Raw genomic sequence first — 19,850 nt, 5'->3', positions numbered from 1 at the left:
GTTTGAGCAGTCCAATTGCAGCATAAAAATATATATAAAATATATATACACCTAACACTAGCACACACACACACGCATGAGCCAAAATACATCTCACACATACCTATAAAACTTAAAAATGTCAATAAAGGGCAATGAGACTCAACAGTATATAAGGCCTAAAAGCACTATTCAAATATTGGTCTGAATACAACTTTAATCTGCATGTTTACATCCTCGTGGTGACGTCATAATAGAGTTCAAGCTTATTTACGAATATATTTGGTATTAAAGTGTTAAAAGGGGAGCATCCAAAGTTTATATTGAAAGGTTTTATTTGTACGACTTAATGTACAGTTACTCGAGAAAAATAGCTTATTAATCACCACAGTTTTAGTCTGAAGTTTTTTCTCGGAGTATTTATATATCTTATAAATAATAACTTAATCATGATCCCAGTTATGGTGACAGGCAGGGAGAGAAGCAGGTGAGCCAGCTGTCAATCAAAGCTCTCAATCAAAGCTCTCAATCAAAGCTCTCAATCAAAGCTGTCAATCAACACCCAACACAGCAGACATCAAAGCTGCTATAAGTCTTTAAATCTTATTAACAGAGTAATAATTTCCCAGCCCGTAACCGATCCTGCAGATATAACTACAGTACGCATCACTCCTCAGTATTAAATACAGACATTATTCTACATTAGATGTCTGAATTCCACATTTAATTCACATTTATTTGCGGTGCGATTAAGGAGTGCCACACTTAGTGACATGATCAAACACTCAGTGAATTTCTCAATGAAATAGAGAGGAAACTAAACTTTTGTATTGTTGTCTTGGCAACATGTTATAGGCTATATCACATAATATAATATGATAATATTAGTATTTAATATGTTATTAACGACTCTACATTTTGTTTATTTGGTGTATTTCCTGCTGGACATTTTGGCCGTTGATATTTTAATCTGCCGGCCAATTACTCAATTCATACCGGTTAATGTAAACTCTGTTTGAACCTCAAGATGCTGCTCGGTTAATCTGCAGACTTTGAGTCCCCCATTTTTGTAAATGTGCATGAATGCAGCATCTTAGTTGGTTAAAGAAAAAAAAAATCCACCCTCAGCAACAACATGAACAACAACATGAACAACACCCTGAAGCACATTATTTTGAGGTTAACATAACAGGGAAACTGTATCTTCACATGTAAGCTGACCTCTATTGTTCTGTGTGGGAGTCCGCGTCACTTGAACAACCATATGTATGTGCGCTAACATGTGTACATGCATGTGAATGTCAACACGTTCTCCACACACACGCACACTGACACACACAGCTGCTCAACAATCGACAGCTGATGACGGACATGTTGCAGCGTCATGTCCGACCCCCCCCCCCCCCCCCAAACCTGCCCACCCCTCTGGTTTTTTGACGAGCGAACAGAACAGATGTTATGACAGTCAGTGTTTATCATCTCTGCTCTCACTGTAATCCATTATGTAATGTCAACCTCGATGGCTGCCGGGCCCAGCTGTGACAGCGGAGGCTCACAACAGGAAACACACAACACACACACACACACACACACACACACACACACACACACACACACAGTTTCCTTCTTTTTTAATGGAGGTGATCACATGTTTATATTTTTAAGTTTGATAAGAGGTTTGGGTGAAAGCTGGAGCCAAATTTACAGCTGCTGCTCTACTTTGTTGCTCTAATTTAGAAAGAAACAAACTTTTACTTTGAAGCTGACGCTGACATGCATTTTATTTTATTACAAAAACCTAAATCAGGGGATCAGACAATCACCCAGCTGACTGAGGTGATAACTAATTGTAGGTAGCATCAGCATCAGCTTGTGTATATGTGTGCGGAGCAGGAAGTTGAATGCACTCTTTTGGTCTTGTAGCCACACGTTTAACCCTTACATACTCTTCAGTGTCAAATTTGACCCATTTTTTACATTTGAGAGCTGTAAAATCACCCAATACACTTTTATTTTAGCTGGGCTTTTCCTAATGTGACCCACAGTATACAAAAATAGAAATAAAATTCATCTTTTTTTAATTTTTGTGCAGCTGATACACATTTTTATAGATGCAAATGTACAAATTTGACCTGAGTTTATTAAACAAATTCCAAAATCAGCATTCAAACATGTTGTTTTCATCATATTACTATAAAATGTTCAACTGCACCACAAAATAGTGATTGTGAATGTCTTTAATTAAACATCTACTAATGACTGAGGACTTCAATTGGATGCCTTAATATCTGCTCCTCTTACATCAACCAGTAAGAACAATTCCAATATAAACTTAACACAGAAGGACAATAAATATGACAAAAGAAAGCAATCGTGGACAGAAGGGAGCAAATACACTGATTGAAAGTTACACTTTTAAGGATTTTGCAAAGATTTGTAAAAAATATTTTATGTATTTATCAGCTGTTATTATCCAGCTTAATCTACCTGCTGCTTGTAGAGGAGAGGAGAAGATGGCAGCAACGTTTACTGAATAGCTATTAATGATGTGTGTGTTTGGAGGAGCGGACGGTTGGTCGGTTGGTTGGTGGCGTGGAGTATCTGAAGCAGGGTGTGGCTGATAAAACGTCCACTTAGTCAATAAAGTTAATTAGAAACCACGAGCAGCAGCGAGGAGAGCAAAGGTCGATCACACACAGAGCCTTTAAACACTTCACATTCCTCCATCAGCAGCCCTCTGTGTCCGTTTGATTGCTGCCTCGACTGTTGATACTGTCATGGTGTACAGGAGAGTGTTTGATGGCGGAGGGCTCTGTGTGTGTGTGTGTGTTTGTGTGTGTACATAATATCGTCGTACCTCGTACATAATATCCTACAAATTTAACCTTCAGGCTGAGGGTCCTGTCACCTGCTGAGTCCATCTGCTGGAGTGGCCGTAACTCAAACCCGCTCTCACACTCACTCACACACACACACACACACACACACTGCTTTTAGTGACAAGGGGCTTTCCCCCCTTTACACTGTGTGTGTGTGTGTGTGTGTGTACTGTTCTTAAAGAGTGTGTCGCCTTGTCATCTTACACTTTCCCAGACTTGTGTTTCCACTAAAACACTATAACCTAAGAATAGTGACACACAGCAGTGAACTGGCCTACATTAAACCTTTTTTACATGCTCACCAAATCATATTTAACTATAATATCCTAAAAGTTGTGAGAAATTAAAGCTTCTGGAAACACAAACAAACAAAACTTTATATGAATACTTTTTATAATGAGTGATTACCTGAAATGCCTCATTTAATATCTGCAGATTTAGACATTTATTTAAGATTCAAGATCACTTAACTGTCATTGTGTTAAAAAAAACAATGAAATTCAGTACACTGCCCCCAGACTCATGAAAACACATTCACACACACAGTTCACATTCACATAATTACCAACATACACTTAAAAGAAAGTTTAAAATTAGATGAGAGCACAATTTATCAATTGAATGCTAATTCTGCATAAAATAATATTTCAAAATCAGACACAGTGGTTCACCATCTTTTCAGCTTTAGACAACATAAAACAAAGCAATGTCTTTTTATTACGGCTCGACAACAGTTGCATGGTTAAAATAAAGTAAAATGTGTTCATAGAGCGCTTTTTATAGATATTAGTCACACAGTGTTTACACAGGCAAAATAAAACATACAAAAAAGATCAGTTGTAACCACTTTAATTAAAAGCAGTTGTTTCCTCCCTGTATAGTATAAACTATATAAACTGAGCTTAACTTTTCAGTTTAAGTTTCATATGTTCTTGTAGATGTAGGTGATTTTTCTCCTCTCTCCCTCTCATGGTGAGGTGAGGGTAGTTGTGGCCACAGTGTTGGAATAAATGAGGCATACTGGTTTTAAACTGGACAGTGTGGAGAATGAACGCGTTAGAGTTCATTCTTGACTCAGATCTTCTGTTTTCACTGTCGTCCTTTCCTCCTATTACAGCCCGACATGTGAAATTACTTTAATTTGACTCATTTATTTCTCCACTTGCCGTCTCGTGTGTGTGTGTCTTTGTGTGTGTGTATGCACAGATTTGATTGGTGAAACAGCATCACATGAGACGATTTGCAACGCACACGATTGGTCTGCGAGTTTCCTGGGCAGCTTAAATAATTACCGTAAAGGCTGGAAAAGCTGCACCGATGAAAATAGAAATGCCCCCTTAAAAATTTAAGTTTATCAGTTATAGGTCTGGCTCTTTTGAAACACATTAAAATCAGCTTTTAAAACATTAACTCAACTTTTTTAAAACATTGACGCTCTGAAAAACGTTTATAAATGTTATGACAGCTTAATAATATTTATTAACAGTTTATCACTTACAGGTCTGGCTCTTTTTTAAAGCATTAAAACAGATGTTTTAAATGTATTTGACACATTAAAAACAGCTTTTAAAACATTAACACAACTTCTGTAAACACTGAAGCACTGAAACAACTTTTTAGAAGCAGTTTAATAATATTCAATAACATATCTGGGTCTGGAAAAGACCGTAATACCGTAATTAGTGATGTTGGTTGTACAATGAAGTGAAATTTCAGCGGTGGCGTTCATCCTTCAAATAATAAACAAGCTGCTCTTTCTTGAAAATGGATGCATATGCAAACAAGCTTCATAAACTGACCATGTGTCCAATAAGTTGATGCAGTTATGTAATTAGCACAACTTAAAGGAGTTCCTGTGGTTCGTCTCTCTCTCTCTCTCTCTCTCTCTCTCTCTCTCTCTCTCTCTCTCTCTCTCTCTCTCTCTCCTCTCTCTCTCTCTCTCTCTCTCTCTCTCTCTCTCTCTCTCTCTCTCTCTCTCTCTCTCTCTCTCTCTCTCTCTCTCTCTCTCTCTCTCTCTCTCTCTCTCTCTCTCTCTCTCTCTCTCTCTCGCTGCTGCTGCTGTGAGTCATCAAGCTTTTTTTCCACCATTAATTAAGCAGCAGCGACTTCTCTCTTCGTCTGCCAAGGGAGCCCAGATGAGTCTCCTCTAAAGCTGAGAAACAGAACAGAGCAGAGCAGGGAGGAAGAAGGAGGAAGGAGGCGAAGAGGAGGAGGAGGAGGAGGAGAAAACCAGTCTGAAGCCAGAGCAGAGCATCAGTGTTTCCACAGACTGGAGCCGCACTCTTAAAGAATCTCAGAATAGTCGTGTTGATATGAGACCGGTTCGCTTCTTAAGAAATTGTGACGCTTTTATAGGTGTCGCCACTTTCCCCAGAACACCGTATTAATTTTTACACTACCAACTTTTTATATACCGAGCTGGATTCATCGGAATAAATCCAAACGTTTGGCGCAACATCTGCTTCTTCTCACCACAGTAATGAAGTGAAAGTTTGTGATTAACAGGAAGTTTTACAACCTCAGGACGGGACAGTAGAAGAATTAACCCTTAAATACTTAAATACTGTTCATATTCTGACCCGGCTTAAATATCCCTTTATAAATAGTGCTGATACCAAATTCATGTTTTCTTTTTATAGTGAAAATACACTCTGTATCACACTATATTATTATGATCTCATGTTATCTAAAACAAGAACTTAGCAGCCATAATTATTTCTATTAATGCATTTAAAGTGAAGGATGCAACTTTTTGAGTGGTATGCTTCATGATAACCCTCCATTAAAACTCTATCTGCAACAATGTTATATACTAGCTGCATAACAATTAAATCATTTTGACATATTTAAAGTTTTTTGCACTGGACAACAACAGTTCAGGCTTAAAGAGTGTAAATTAGGGTGTTTGTATTGCTTTCAATAGTCAAATATGACCTGAACTGTATGTAAAGGGTTAAGTTTGCTCTAAATGAAGTTTATTAGTTTATACAGCTCATGAATTTTTATTATTTAGAGCTGCAACAGTGAGTCGATTAACTATTCTATAACTGCTTCCTAAATGTGATTATTTTATAGTTTCTTTTGTCGTCTATGATAGTAAACTAAAGCTGTATCAGAGGTAAGAATGGAAAAGCATGCACTACTTATAAAACCCCAAGAACCAAGAGTTATATTGTTATGAAGGTAAATCTCATATATATATATTTAGGTCAGATCATCCAGCTCTGATTCAGAGTTTTTACTGAGATATTTTTGGGAGACGAGCGCTGGAGGATGAGTGTGTTTCGGTGGTGTTGACACAGTTTGTGTGCACACACACACACACACACACACACACACACACACACACACACACCTGTAGAGTATCATGTGCTTCAGTGAAGACAATAACAAAGTGACAGAAGGCAGAGCGCTCTGGTGTTAGTCACGGTCGTTTTTTTATTAACGGTGTCCGGCCCGCGGTAAAAGGTTTTGCAAGTCAGGAGCGGAGCGGATCAAAGAAATACATTTTCTAACTGTCCATCAACTCTCAAAGGAAGCGAATCTCATCTCAGTAAACCAAAAAGTTATCCAGAAACTAACGGCACCTGTTTGATTTCAGATGCTGTTGAAGGTGTATTTTTTGAATTTGTACAAGTTGGGCTGGAAATATTTGTTGTTTTTTAAATCACCAACAAGTTAGATTTGATTTTTTTTTTAGTATATTCACCAGGAGTGCCTTGAGATAACTTCTGCTGTGATTTGGCACGATATAAATAAAATTGAAGCATCTGCAGCTTCACCTCTCAAGACTCTCCGACTAATCTTAAACATCTAAATCTAAATCGAACCCCAACAAACATGAACTTATATTGAAAGAAATGTTATATCTTCATCTGACATTTGAAGCTGCCAACAAACTATTAAAAATCCTCCCTAATTTATCTTAGAAGTATGATGTAAAATAACCACATTTATTGTCACATGCTGCACTGATGATTTTCACTTGTGATAAATGATTTTTAAAAATGGGTTAAATAGTTTAAAAAAAAAAATGCATCACAGTTTCCTCGAGCTCAAGGTGGCGCCATCAAATATTTTATTCCCAAAACCCAAAAATATACGATTTACTGTAACTTAAGACGATGAAAAGCAGCAAATTCTCACATTTAATAATCAATAACCATCAAATATTTGGTATTTTTTGCTTTTTAAGAGATGAGTCATAAATGATAAATCGGATATCAAAATGGTTATCCTTTTTCAACTCTCGTCCCAAATTCATCCCCAAAATGAATTAACGTTATATTAACAGTTCATTTAAACAGACATGATTGTTAATGAACATCAGGTTTAGGTTATAATGAAGTCATTTAGTTTTAATCTCTTTGTTTTGACCTTTCTAAACTTTAAAATAAAAAAAGGCCTTTAAACACACTTTGCTTTTTCTCTACTGTGACATACAGACTTTGTGATTTTTTATTTTTTTTTGGTGGAGGGGGGGAGGAGAAAAAGCTTGTTGCCATGACAACTGTCAGCACTTAGCTTGCGGCGGGTATATTTATTCTCCTCCTGCTCTTGTTTATTTATTTGAGTAAAGCAGGAACAGCAGGTCAGGTGTTTTTTTTTTATAGGTGTAGAGGTGTTTATGTGGTTTTACATCAGGCTCCTGTGATAAAACCTGTTCAGAGATACATCTAATAAATGTTTAACTAGTGTGTGCTTGGATAACCTTTATGTGCATTTAATTAGCTCCTGATGAACACCATTAATGGAAAGAATGAGTGTCAGTTGTTGTCATATTTTCATTGAAACTGATATGTTTCAGTTTCCAGTCACGCAGCTGTGGATCATTTTCAAACCGTGTGATTTGGTAATAAAGCAGAATAATAATTAAACAGCTTTACAGGCTGTTTAAAGGCTCCATTTGTGGTGAAATTACCCTGAAGTTTCCTCATCACTTCCTGTCACGTAGTCCCGTAAACTACAGTCGTTCATCAGCGTTTGACAGAATATTAAAATCTGTAACGACGCTACTAGAAACTTGCTGAGAGGGTTTTTTTTTTAGTTGTTCTTTTTTAAAATTCAGTAAATAATCACAATGAAACAAAGGTTTTTGAATTAAGTTTTGGTTTTGAGTAGAGCTGCAGCGATAGATGTAGTATTAAATTAATCACCAAATATTTAGATGATCATTTAGAGTCATTCTTTAAGAAAACAAAAGTCCAAATAATCTGATTCCAGTTTTTCAAAAGAGACTATAATATTTTCCCTTTAGTCCTTTAGTGATATTAAATTAAATATATTTGGTTTGTGGACAAAAGAAGACAATTGAGGACAGTAGAGATCAACATTTTTCACCATTTGATGACTAATTTATTAGGAGACAATAATCAATAGATTAATCAATAATGAAAGTCATCGTTAGTTGCAGCCATAGATTTGAGACTTTGCTCCTTTTCCTCTGTTTTATTATATTTTAATTATATGTCAGGCAAGATAAAATATTATACGAACCTTCACCTTTTATGTAATGGGAATTTTTTTTTTTACAATTTTCTATCATTTTATTTAAACTGCTGCAACAATTAGTCAATTAATCTAATAGTAAATTGATTGATGAATCCTTTTAGTCACTATTTAAAAAAAAACAACACTAAAATCTGCTGGTTTCAGCTCCTCTAATATGATTTTGATGCTTTTCTTTCTCATAAATGTTAGTTAACTGAATATTTTGGAGGTTTTTTTGCCGACTGGTCGAACAAAACGAGCTGCAGCTTCGACTCTGCGGAAATTATAACTCATCTTTCACTATTTTGACATTTTACAGACTAAACAATGATTCAGTGATAAAAATCAGATACATAATAATTAGTTGCGGCTCTGTGTGTGCGTGTCTGTCTGTGTGTGTGTGTGTGTGTCTGTGTCTCTGTCTGTGTCTGTGTGTGTGTGTGTGTCTGTCTGTGTCTCTGTGTGTGTGTGTGTGTGTGTGTGTGTGTGTGTGTGTGTGTGTGTTAGCAGTTCCTCTCCACGGTATCTGTAGCCTAGAATAACTCAGAAACGACCCTTCATACACATCACGGAGGAAGAACCGTGGAGAGGAACTGCTAACACACACACACACACACACACACACACACACACACACACACACACACACACACACACACACACACACACACACACACACACACACACACTCTTCCTCTTTCTCTCTTTACTCCTCTCCCTCATTTCCAGTAGTGCTCTCTCGTCCTGCTCCGAGCCTGTTAGCTGTTCTCTCTCTTTCTCCCTTTGTGTGTGTCTGTAGAGGGATTACTGCGTCCTGTGTGATTATCTGTCTATTAATAGCTTCCTTTAAGGCCGTTCACATGCTCCTATAGCGGCAGAGCATGCAGCCCCCCCCCTCACCAACCCCACCCCAACCCCCACCGGGCTCCGCAACACAAGCCGACCCCCTTGAAGCCGCCTGCCAGTAATTACAGTAACGAACCGCAGCGTACTGTACAGACAGGGACACACACACACATTTACAGCACTGCAATGAAAGCATGGATAATATTTATACTGTAGATATGATTTGACCTTTGACCTCTCGCTCATTGTCTTCAGTAATCTTTTTTTTTTTTTTTTAGCTCTTAATCTGATGCACCAACCTGCAAATGTTGTTTACTTTAGAAACCTTTTATCACATAGTTTAAGTTGTACATTTTACATTGTGATAAACTTTTAATACTTAACCTTCCTAACTCTCAATAACAAACTCATGAACCACAAATGATTCATTAACACCTCATCAACGAAGCTTTCACACAGCAGAAAGATTACTTTTTTAAATTTTATGAGGAAAAAACAGCATAAAAACCCCTTTATAATGGTCCAATGTTGCATAAAACAGGAGAAATTATTCCAAAAAATGATATTAAATGCAAAGAATGAATATTTTTGACAGATTGGATGAATATGTGTTATATATATTTCCTTCTTTTAATGTTAAATTCATCAAATTTCAGGTTTATAGAGAAAAAAAAGTAGTTTTTACTGATTTCAGATATAAAAATGGGTCAAATTTTTATTATCTTTAAATATTTTTAGATGTATTTACTTTTTTTTTTTAGCTTTTATTTACTTTTTATGTCATTTTATTGTAAATACTATTAAACATTAACCCTTTTTTTTTAGGTTTAGTGTGCAATAAGACGTTTTATAGCCTCGAGAGTTCGTCACGCTGCGTTTCATTGCACTTACCTGCACAAGCATGTGACTCATAAAACCTTTGAATCTTATAAATGCACACGCACACACACACACACACACACACACACACACACACACACACACACACACACACACACACACACACACACACACCTTTCCACATCCACGTCATCATATATAAGACTTTATACTGTTGGGTGTGCTGTATCTCGTTGTTTTTGATAATACTGGTATAAGTTTATATGTGCTGAAAGTAAGCTCGTTTTATTTAATTATTAACCATATTGTGACCTAATGGCTTTTACGCAGCAGCAGCAGCAGCACATGTGGCTGAAAGCAAAAGTAACATCGCTGCAGGCTGTGGAGGAGTCATATTAAGGTCATATCACCACTAACACATATATTATATATTTATTTATAGGCATAGACATTAACCTGCAGTGTAATGTTGCCAACAGCATTTTAAAAGCCATGACCCGACTTTTTTTGTTTATGCTTTTTATGATGTCAAACTTTTTATTTCCTGTTGCAGCTTTTCTGTGTTTTTGGCAGCTATTAGGCAACAATCATACATTTATTATAAGAGCTGGATAACGTCTCATCCCTTACATACTGTTCATATTCTGACTTGTAATTAGTCTTTACACCAATTCACATTCATAAATTCACCATCAGTCATAAATAAATACTACAGTTTGATTAATCTTATAGAAAAAAGACTTTCACAATCACTATTTTATTGCCCAGGTGAACATTTTATTGACATTAACATGTTTAATGCTGATTTTTGATGTTTTTTAATAAACACAGGTCAAATTTGGACATTTGCATACATAAAAATGTGTATCATCTACACAAAAATTTTAGAAAATGAGGAAAATATGTATTTTTTTTTTCATTTTTATATACTGTAGGTCACTTTAGGAGAATTCTGGCTAAAAGAAAAGTGTATAGGGTGTTTTTAAAGCGCTCATAGTCAATAAAAATGGGTGAAATTTCCATGTTATGTGGCCCACTGCACATGCTCAGTAGTGTTTTACCCCGTTCGGCCCACAGGCTTGACATTGTAATGACATCACTGATTTTTATATCGCTTTTCTCGGCTTTAGGAAGGTCTTATAAAACCTCCATTGATCAAAGAGTCATAATTGAGCATCAGCAGTTTTACAGATGTCTCTTTAACAGTAGTGGTCTATGGGGAAAATGCAGGAGTTTTTTTAAGCTGCAATACCGCGAGTGACCACTGGGCAACCAATCCAGCTCTTATAATACATCCATGACAACAATATGAAGTGATGTCACAGCAAGGGTAGAGCTAGTAGAAAGATTCAAAGGATGCTGCTGAGCACTACGAGCCGAATCGAGTGTATGTATGCATGATGAGGGTTTGTTATCCGTCCTCAGTCACCAACGTAAACTGAAGTCAGAACTTGAAGGTGGAGCAGAAAGTCAGCCTGCCAATAAAGAGAAAGGAGCCAGATGTGATAAATCGTCTGAATGGGGGGGGCAGTGGTGCACTCTTTCAGTCAGTCAGTCAGTCTCTCCTTGAAGGAATTGATTTCACTTGGTTGTTCACAGGAGAAGTGATGGAAGTAGATTTATAAAGGGGGATTTAAAAGAAAAAAGAAGAAGAGAAGTGGTTCAAACTTTTCTTTTACACATTTGCAAACTTGCTGAGTCAGTTTCCGTCGTCATGTTTTTAAGCTTTTGCTTTAAAGTTGGCCTGACCGATACTGGATTTTTTAGGCCGACACTGATACAAATATTAGGGAGTAAAAAACATTGTGATAGTGAAATATCAGCTCATAATCTTATATACACAGAATATTTACCTAAAATGCACATTTGTGATAAAGCTATGTAATGGAGCCATGATATTTTACACTTTAATTATATTTATTGTAAAGACAGAAAAAATGACATCAGTGTACTGAAGCAGTAAACTTCTATTAAACTGGTTATTTAATAATTATAAATGACTATGAAGAGAAAAATACATATATGTATAAACTTAAATTAAGCAAAAGCACACAGTATACATAAAATGCTGCCTATGTAATCAGCTGACCTATATATCTGTCTGGCTCTACTTTTAAGATGCTTAAAATTGACTTTATTTGTATTATTATTATTATATTTATTATTTTTATTATTATTACTAGTTCGTTTATCACTGTATAAAGTGGGCGTGATTTTCAGGTAAAGTTTGATGAATTGTCGTCCGCGGTCGTCACATTATTGAGCCTCCAGGAAGGTTTTTATAAGCTGTTTCCTGTCTACATGTGGCATCGTTTTCTTATCCATGGTGAGTTTATAAAGCAGCGAAGAGAAGAAGGAAAGTCACTGAATATCTTTCTCAAGGACAAGTAGACGGTGTTAATATTCTGGTCAGTGTGCCGTTTATTTTTTTAGGTATTTGGAGCACGAACGGCAGCCTGTCAGTGAATGTTTCTATTTGAACTGTAATACTTGATAAAAGTCAAACAGTAGTATGTTTATTTCTCTCTCTCTCTCTGATAAATAATGTTTATGGCTGTTGTGGGAGCGAGAATCTGGTTCTTCCATCCCACTAAGTTTGTGGATCGGGGAAGGATTAAAGCATGCAGAGCTCCAGGACTCCAGCCAGTCAATCAGGGGGGGTTTTTTAGGTGGAAGGGGGGGAGGAGTGGGGGTTTGTTTGCGGCTGGCCCGGTTGGACGCAGCCTCAATGAGCCGAGCTTGAAGCAGGAGGCCAGCAGGTCGTGAGTAACTAGTGGCATTTGGATCAAAACATGTTCAGAATAATCACTTTAAATGCGCTTGATGAGATCTGCTAAAGGCTCGTTTCCCAGGACAGGAAGCTGCACTTTTTTTCACCTTTTCTTTCAATGAGCCGGAGTTTAAAGAAGAAAGATTTCAACTATTTAACCAGTTCAGTCCGACCAGCTGATCTGATTTTAGATGTAGAAGAAGATGCAGGGCTCCGATTGGTCTGCAAAATGAAATAAATATGATTTAATTGCGATATTTTTAGCAAAACATATCTAAATGGCTCGTCTAATGTGATTTTCCTCCAATTTCTTGACATTTTTAAACCCCAAATCATGTCTTGCATGACAAAACAGTCTCTTTTCATGACTCTCTGAAGGTTATTTTGCAAGATCGAATATAGAAACTTTACACAGCGAACCAGAATTTATCACCCAACGAGCCCGAATGGTAACCTGCTACACGGTAATAAATAACAAGGGTGTTAATAAGCTTTAGCTGCTGTCTGGCTGGAGGCCGCTCCTCCAAAAAAACCAAAAAAAACAACCTCCAGGCCAAAAGCTTTAAAGCTGAACTCAGATCAGACGCTGTGCTACTAAGACCAGGACGGGAAATTAACTTTTTAAAATGTTCAGACTCAACACACTGAACAGGAAATCACTCTGGTTAACACACACTGATACACACACACTGATACACACACACACACACACACACTTACAGTATTCATTTATACACTCAGACTTGTATGTGAATGCAGGGTCATGCATGTAAGGACATATATGTAGATAATTGTATGTTTAGGGACATTTTAAAGGATATAACATGCAGAGTAAAAGGCGCCATTCAGAAGGAAAGGATTACAACAGGACGTTAATGCTGGATTGTAAGGCATATATTATTTTTGTTGTCAGTTTATCTGCTAGTAATTAGTTTTGGTTTTATCTATAAAATGTCTGAAAATGGTGATAACATCAAAAATTGACAAAACAGTCAAAAAAAAGGCAAACATTTCAGAGATATTAAGTTAGAAAAGTAGTAAATCCTGAAGTTTGAGAAGCTGGAAATGGAGAATATTTAACATTATGAGCAGTGTGATAGATTAATATGAAGTGTATTTGGACACATTAAAGGCGTCCAGATGATGATAAAAGTAAGAATATCGTTCACTTGGTTTGTGTCTCAGTGTTTCATATCTGACAACCTGACCTGTCGAGTCAGGCGTCAAACTGAAGTCACAGAAATATATATGTCAAATAACCACGACCTTTTTAATCCACTTCCTGTTAGCGACGCGTTATAGGTGGTAAACATGTTATGTGTTAAAATGACGAGTCGGCACCACGATCAGGTCGACTCACACAGAATGAAACAAAAACAGACGTTACACACTGCGATGGACATTTTAAAAGATGTAAAACATAGAAGAACATAAAGATATAGAATATAGAAGAACATGGGTATAGAACAGAGGAACGTAGATATATAACAGATTTAGATATAAAACATAGAACATAAAACGTAGATGTAGTACTTAGAAAAACATAGATATAGAAAAACAGATATACAACAGAGGAATATAGAAGAACATACTGTCTGTATTATTATTGTTATTATTATTACATTCAGAGAAGTCAGTATTTCAACACAGCCTGGTCCCTTAATCTCTGCTAACATATGGTCATTTTATGAGTTAGTACAGTAAATATATATTACATATTGGTCCTTTTTAACTTTTCAAAATTAATAGGCAACTATCATGAAAATTGATCCTTCTTCAGGCAAAAAGGCAAAACTTTTGACCACTTTAGCATCTTTAATGGATGAATATACTGCTTTTTATCGTGTTACATTACAGTAAGTTCACTGTCTTTTGGTTTTGACTTTGTTTTGCAGCACGTTAGCATACTGACGTTAGCATTTAGCTCAAAACACAGTCTTACAGAGTCATTTACATGGCCGTAGACTTCTGTCCATGAATCACTTAAACAGTAAATGATGGTTATAAAAATAGCTGCTGATTTATTGGCTGTCGATCAATAGTTCAATCAATTAATCAACTAATAGATTCAGTTGTAATGACGAGGAGGAGAAGAAGTAGGAAGGTTTCCAGCTTGTTTTTCTGCAGGTTTGGATTCAACATGAAGTGAAGCAGGATTCAAAATGACAAACGAGCACTTTGAAGTTAATTTGAGGGCATGCTCCCACTTCTCTCTCACACACACACACACACACACACACACACACACACACACACACACACACACACACACGGAGCAGCTTATTTCTTATGTAATAGCGGTCCGGTCCTGCTGGGACAGGAACATCAGGTCTGAGGGTGGGGGGGTGGGGGGTGGTGCACCTCAGGTCTGAACTGTAGGTGACCCTCCAGCGTGTCTGTCACTGCAGGATCATAATAAGACACCTGCCGCCTCGATCTGCCGTTACATCCGTACGGTTTGTGACAGCTCCGCCTCCGACGCTCCCATCGGAAAACGCTGGCAGCGGGATAATGAGGCCGCCGCGCTCGTCTGAGTTTGTGCAGAGCAGCTTTTACAGGGAGAGGAGGAGGAAGAGGAGGAGGAGGAGGAGGAGGGAAAGCTTAAAGCAGAGCAGGAAACTGACTTTGGTAGCATCCTTTTGTTCCTGTGACAGTTTAGTCGAGATCCATCTGAAAAGACTTTAAAATGCTGCTTAACCCACTGAGTCAATCTAAAATAAATCTCTGTGTGTGTGTCAGAAACTGAATGTCAAAACATTAATTAAACTTTAATTGGAAAAACCTGCAAAATATCTACAAAACAAATTCAGTGTTTGCTTCAAAACATTATAAGCAGACCTTTTTTTTAAAAGTCTTTACTTTCAAGAAATTTGAATCCGAAGTCTTGCTCTCTAGCTTTTTGCTGAGCTGTTAACTTCACTCAGGCTTCATCACAGTTTGACACTTTATTTTATTTATTTTATGTAGGATTTATGTTGCAGGGACAGCAACACAATCAATCAACATTTTAGTTCACGCCGCAGTGTAAATGTGTCAGGAGTTAGTTTTCATCTGTTAGTCTCTGAGCAGGTCAACAACTTAGCCAAGCACAATATAAAAAAGACAAAAATAACATTAAAATAAACATATTATGAAGCATAAGCAGCATAATATTAATACAAACTGAGTAAAACCCACAATAAAGTCTAATGGTGATGTTGTAACAGGAAGTTCATAACCCCGCCTGCTATCATGTGATTAAAGCTGCATACGTCTGTCATAGAGCTGAGCAGTCAGACAGGAGGTGCAATATTTATTTAAGGAGAAATGTGTCTATGTATGTGTCAAATTATCATTTTAAATTAAATATTGACATCCTGTCCTACACATTACATCCTACATATAGAGTTACGACATTTTTCTGAATCTTTGAGCTCCAGTCTGTCATATGGTGGCGACTGAGTAAACTCTGCTGACTGATGAAGACACAGTTGAAAGCTCTGGAAATAGCTAACAAGTGAACCTGAAATTAAGACTTTTTTTTGGGCAGGAAAAGAGACAACAAACAGGAACAGCATGAAGATAAACAGATAGATAAACAACCAAACCAACAAAATAAAATAAATACTGTAAAGCTGAATCAAGTAGAGAAAAACAAACTGTAAACCAATAAGAACAACTAAATAAATTCATTACTATTAAAGGAATAAAATAGTATCTCAGACTTCTCGGCCCACCGTTTCCAATCCTGTTTTCTTTATTTTACGTCTGTTATTTTTCTGCTGTTTGTTCTCGTCGCTCTTCGACCTCGGTGGGAGTCAGAAACGTCTGCGTGGTTCAAATTGATCTCCGCAGCAGTGAAACTAACTTCATCTCTTTCTCTCTCTCTCCAGACGTGCCAGCGCCGGAGCAGCCGGAGCTGTTCCTGAAGAAGCTGCAGCAGTGCTGTACTGTCTTTGACTTCATGGACACGCTGTCGGACCTCAAGATGAAGGAGTACAAACGCTCCACGCTCAACGAGCTGGTCGACTACGTGACCGTCAGCCGGGGCTACCTGACAGAGCAGGCCTACCCTGAGGTCGTCAAAATGGTGAGGAGGGAGGGGCACACACACACACACACACACACACACACACACACACACACTGGACTCACAGTTTAGAAGTTTAGAAGTTACAATAAAGACACAAATGACTCTTTAATCCAGTGTTTCCCAAACTTTTAGTTATGAGTGTTTTAAGAAGGAAAAAGAAAACACCTGCACGCTGTCTTTACTCGCTCAATAAAGGTAGCGTTTCGGTCACTGACCTTCTTCAGATATATGCTGACAAAGTAAAATAGAATTATAAATCTTAACTATAAAAGGGCAAGGTTCATATTTGATTACTTATGACAAACATTTCATTATTAGACTTTATCTGTATGGCAGTTTCCATTCACACTAATGTAACACAAAGTGCTTTACACAGTAAAAATAAAACAAATAAAAGAGGAAATACTTACAGTAATGACTCAATGAAAACAGGAAGTGAGGAAACACTCTTACTTCAGCTTGAAATACAAACAAGTATATTAACCAGAAAATGTGTTAAAAATATAAAAAAGACTTTTTTCAGCTCAATAATCATCTGAGACAGTCATTAATGTCTGTAAACACTAGAAAATGTCAAAATGATCAAGAAATATATGAAATATTTACATCAAAGTCACAAAAGATCAATTCATCAATGTTAGTTTAGGCAGTTTAAAGTTTAAAAATGAAGCATAGAGACGTCACAGATATCAGAAGTTAACAGTTTTGACCCTTAAATTCCTCTTTTGTTTCATTTGAATATATTTTTAGACCCAAAGAGGTAAAAAATATCTGATTTTCCCTACAAAAAAAGATGGGAGATTAAATTAAAACACTGTAACTAACGGATATTTTCATTATTGATTAATCTGTTGATTATTTTCCTGATTGATGGATTAGTTAATTAACTAGTATCGATCACTGTGATGTCTTCAAATGTTTTATTTTATCCCGACCAACAGTTCACAACCCAAAGATATTTAGTTTACTGTCATAGAGGACTAAAAAAAAAACCAGTAAACATTCACATTAGAGGAGCTGGATTTAAAGAATTTGGACATTTTTCAATCAGTCAATCAATTATCAGAATTGTTGGTGATTAATTTTCAGTCTTTAATTCGTCAGTTAACTAATTGCTGCAGCTCTGAATTTAGATTTTCAAAGCATGTTATGTGTGTAAGGGGTGATATGAAGGTTTCTACCATAGTGTGATATATATACATGATACGTGATACTTTTACCGGAAGTTATTATAAAAATACAGTCACAAATTATTAATACGTAACAGGTCCTTTTATCTTAAATTATTATCTTAACTAAGTACTCACAGCTCTGAAGGAACAGTGTTCGTCTTTATTTACACTTTCATGCATCAGCTGATTTACTGAACATATAAATGAAAACAGAAACTGTGAGAAAAGAAGAAGTAGGAAGCTGCGGTTAACGTGTGATCAAACTAAAAAAAAACACAGAAGCCAAAAATACATCCGTCAAAAGTGCAAATCAAATCTTTATGAATCGATATTAAAGCTTAAACTCAGTTTTCTCTAAACAAGAAGAACTAAACTCACAACTCTTCTGGAGGTTTGTCAGTGCTTGTTTTTTTTTTATTCATTTATTTTTAATGTGTAGTAATAATTCGTAGAAAATCCGGAGGAAACAACGTACAGGAAGTTGGTGCGTTGTGACATCTGACGAGGTGACACTAACCTCTCGGAGACCTTTCGATATGACGAAAGATGTAAATGTTTATGAATATGAAGCTGATCTCTGTGTCACAGTTTAGTTCAAAGTCAATAAAAAGAAAAGATAGAAGTGAATTTATCATAGAAGGAGAAACTTTTAATATAAACTTACATCCACTCTAAAGCTTTATGGTTCAATATACAGAGAGACGTCTGAACTGTTGTTATAGTATCTGTTATGTGAATGAATAAACACTTCAGTGGATAAACTAGTATTAAAAAAGCAGCTAAAAGTCCTGAAAGTTGTCTAATATTCTCCTGAATGTGCAGAGTTTAGTTTTTTACATTTATCTGCTGAAGGAGGAAAGTTTCTTCTTATTTCTTCTAAATTTTTCTTTTTATTTAAGCAGTGAATCACACAATCAGGCAAACATCACAGCTCAGAAATCACTTACACATGAGAGGAAATGAAGAGTATAATATAATAAGTTACATATGACAATAATAAGAACATAATTAAAATAAATAAGGTACAAAGAAAAAGAAAGAAAGGGGAAGAGTGTAGTGTTGTTTTTATTGTCTTCTAGCTTGAGTGATTTTACTAAAGAGGAAAGCTGCAGTTATTGGTGATGTTGTTTTAGAGGATTTATGTTAAGGAGGAAAGTTTCTCTGCAGGATTTGTGATGTCACAACTAGTTAGGAGCCGATCGTGGTTCAGTTAGCAGCTCACACAGGTGTGATGTTGAAGCCTCCAGACTCACAAACACTGAGAAACAGACTTTATCTAGAGAAGTAGGAAACATCTTGTGTTCAGCAGATGAACTTTTGTATTTATAGATTCTGAACTTGTGAATGAGGGAGAAGGATTTTAACCCTCCTGTTGTCCTCGAGTTAAGGAAGGAAGGGAGGGAGGGGAGGAAGAAGGAAGGAAAGGAGGGAGGGAAGAAGGAAGGAAAGGAGGGAGGGAGGGAAGAAGGAAAGGAGGGAGGGAGGGAGGAAGGAAGGAAGGAAGGGAGGGAAGAAGGAAGGAGGGGAGGAAAGAAGGAAGGAGGGGGAGAGAGAAAGGAAAAGAGGTAGGGGGGATGAAAGAAAGAGAGAAGGAGGGAGGGAGGAAGGAAAAGAGGGAAGGAAAGAAGGAGGGAGGGAGGAAGGGAGGTCAGAAGGAAGAAAGAAAGGGGGATGGTGGAAGGAAAGGGGGAAGTGAAGAAAGAGAAGGAGGGAGGAAGGAAAGGTGGGAAGGGAGGAAAGAAGTGTGTATATGTAACTATTCAGAAGCGATTCACATTTATTCATCTTTTTTAAGTGGTCAA

At 36.9% G+C, this 19,850-nt stretch overlaps 1 protein-coding gene across 1 annotated transcript in view; it reads left to right on the top strand.

The window, feature by feature from the left end:
• ppp2r5eb (protein phosphatase 2, regulatory subunit B', epsilon isoform b) overlaps positions 1–19,850 on the top strand; it is a gene marked incomplete in the record, with an annotated part of 60,425 nt that overhangs the window by 28,900 nt on the left and 11,675 nt on the right. Inside the window, 1 exon segment of the mRNA XM_062440553.1 lies at positions 16,677–16,873. Coding sequence (XP_062296537.1) covers positions 16,677–16,873 — 197 coding nt within the window.

Source organism: Scomber scombrus, chromosome 19, assembly GCF_963691925.1.
Source record: "Scomber scombrus chromosome 19, fScoSco1.1, whole genome shotgun sequence".
NCBI lineage: Eukaryota > Metazoa > Chordata > Actinopteri > Scombriformes > Scombridae > Scomber > Scomber scombrus.
This window is presented reverse-complemented; position numbering and strand designations above follow the sequence as displayed.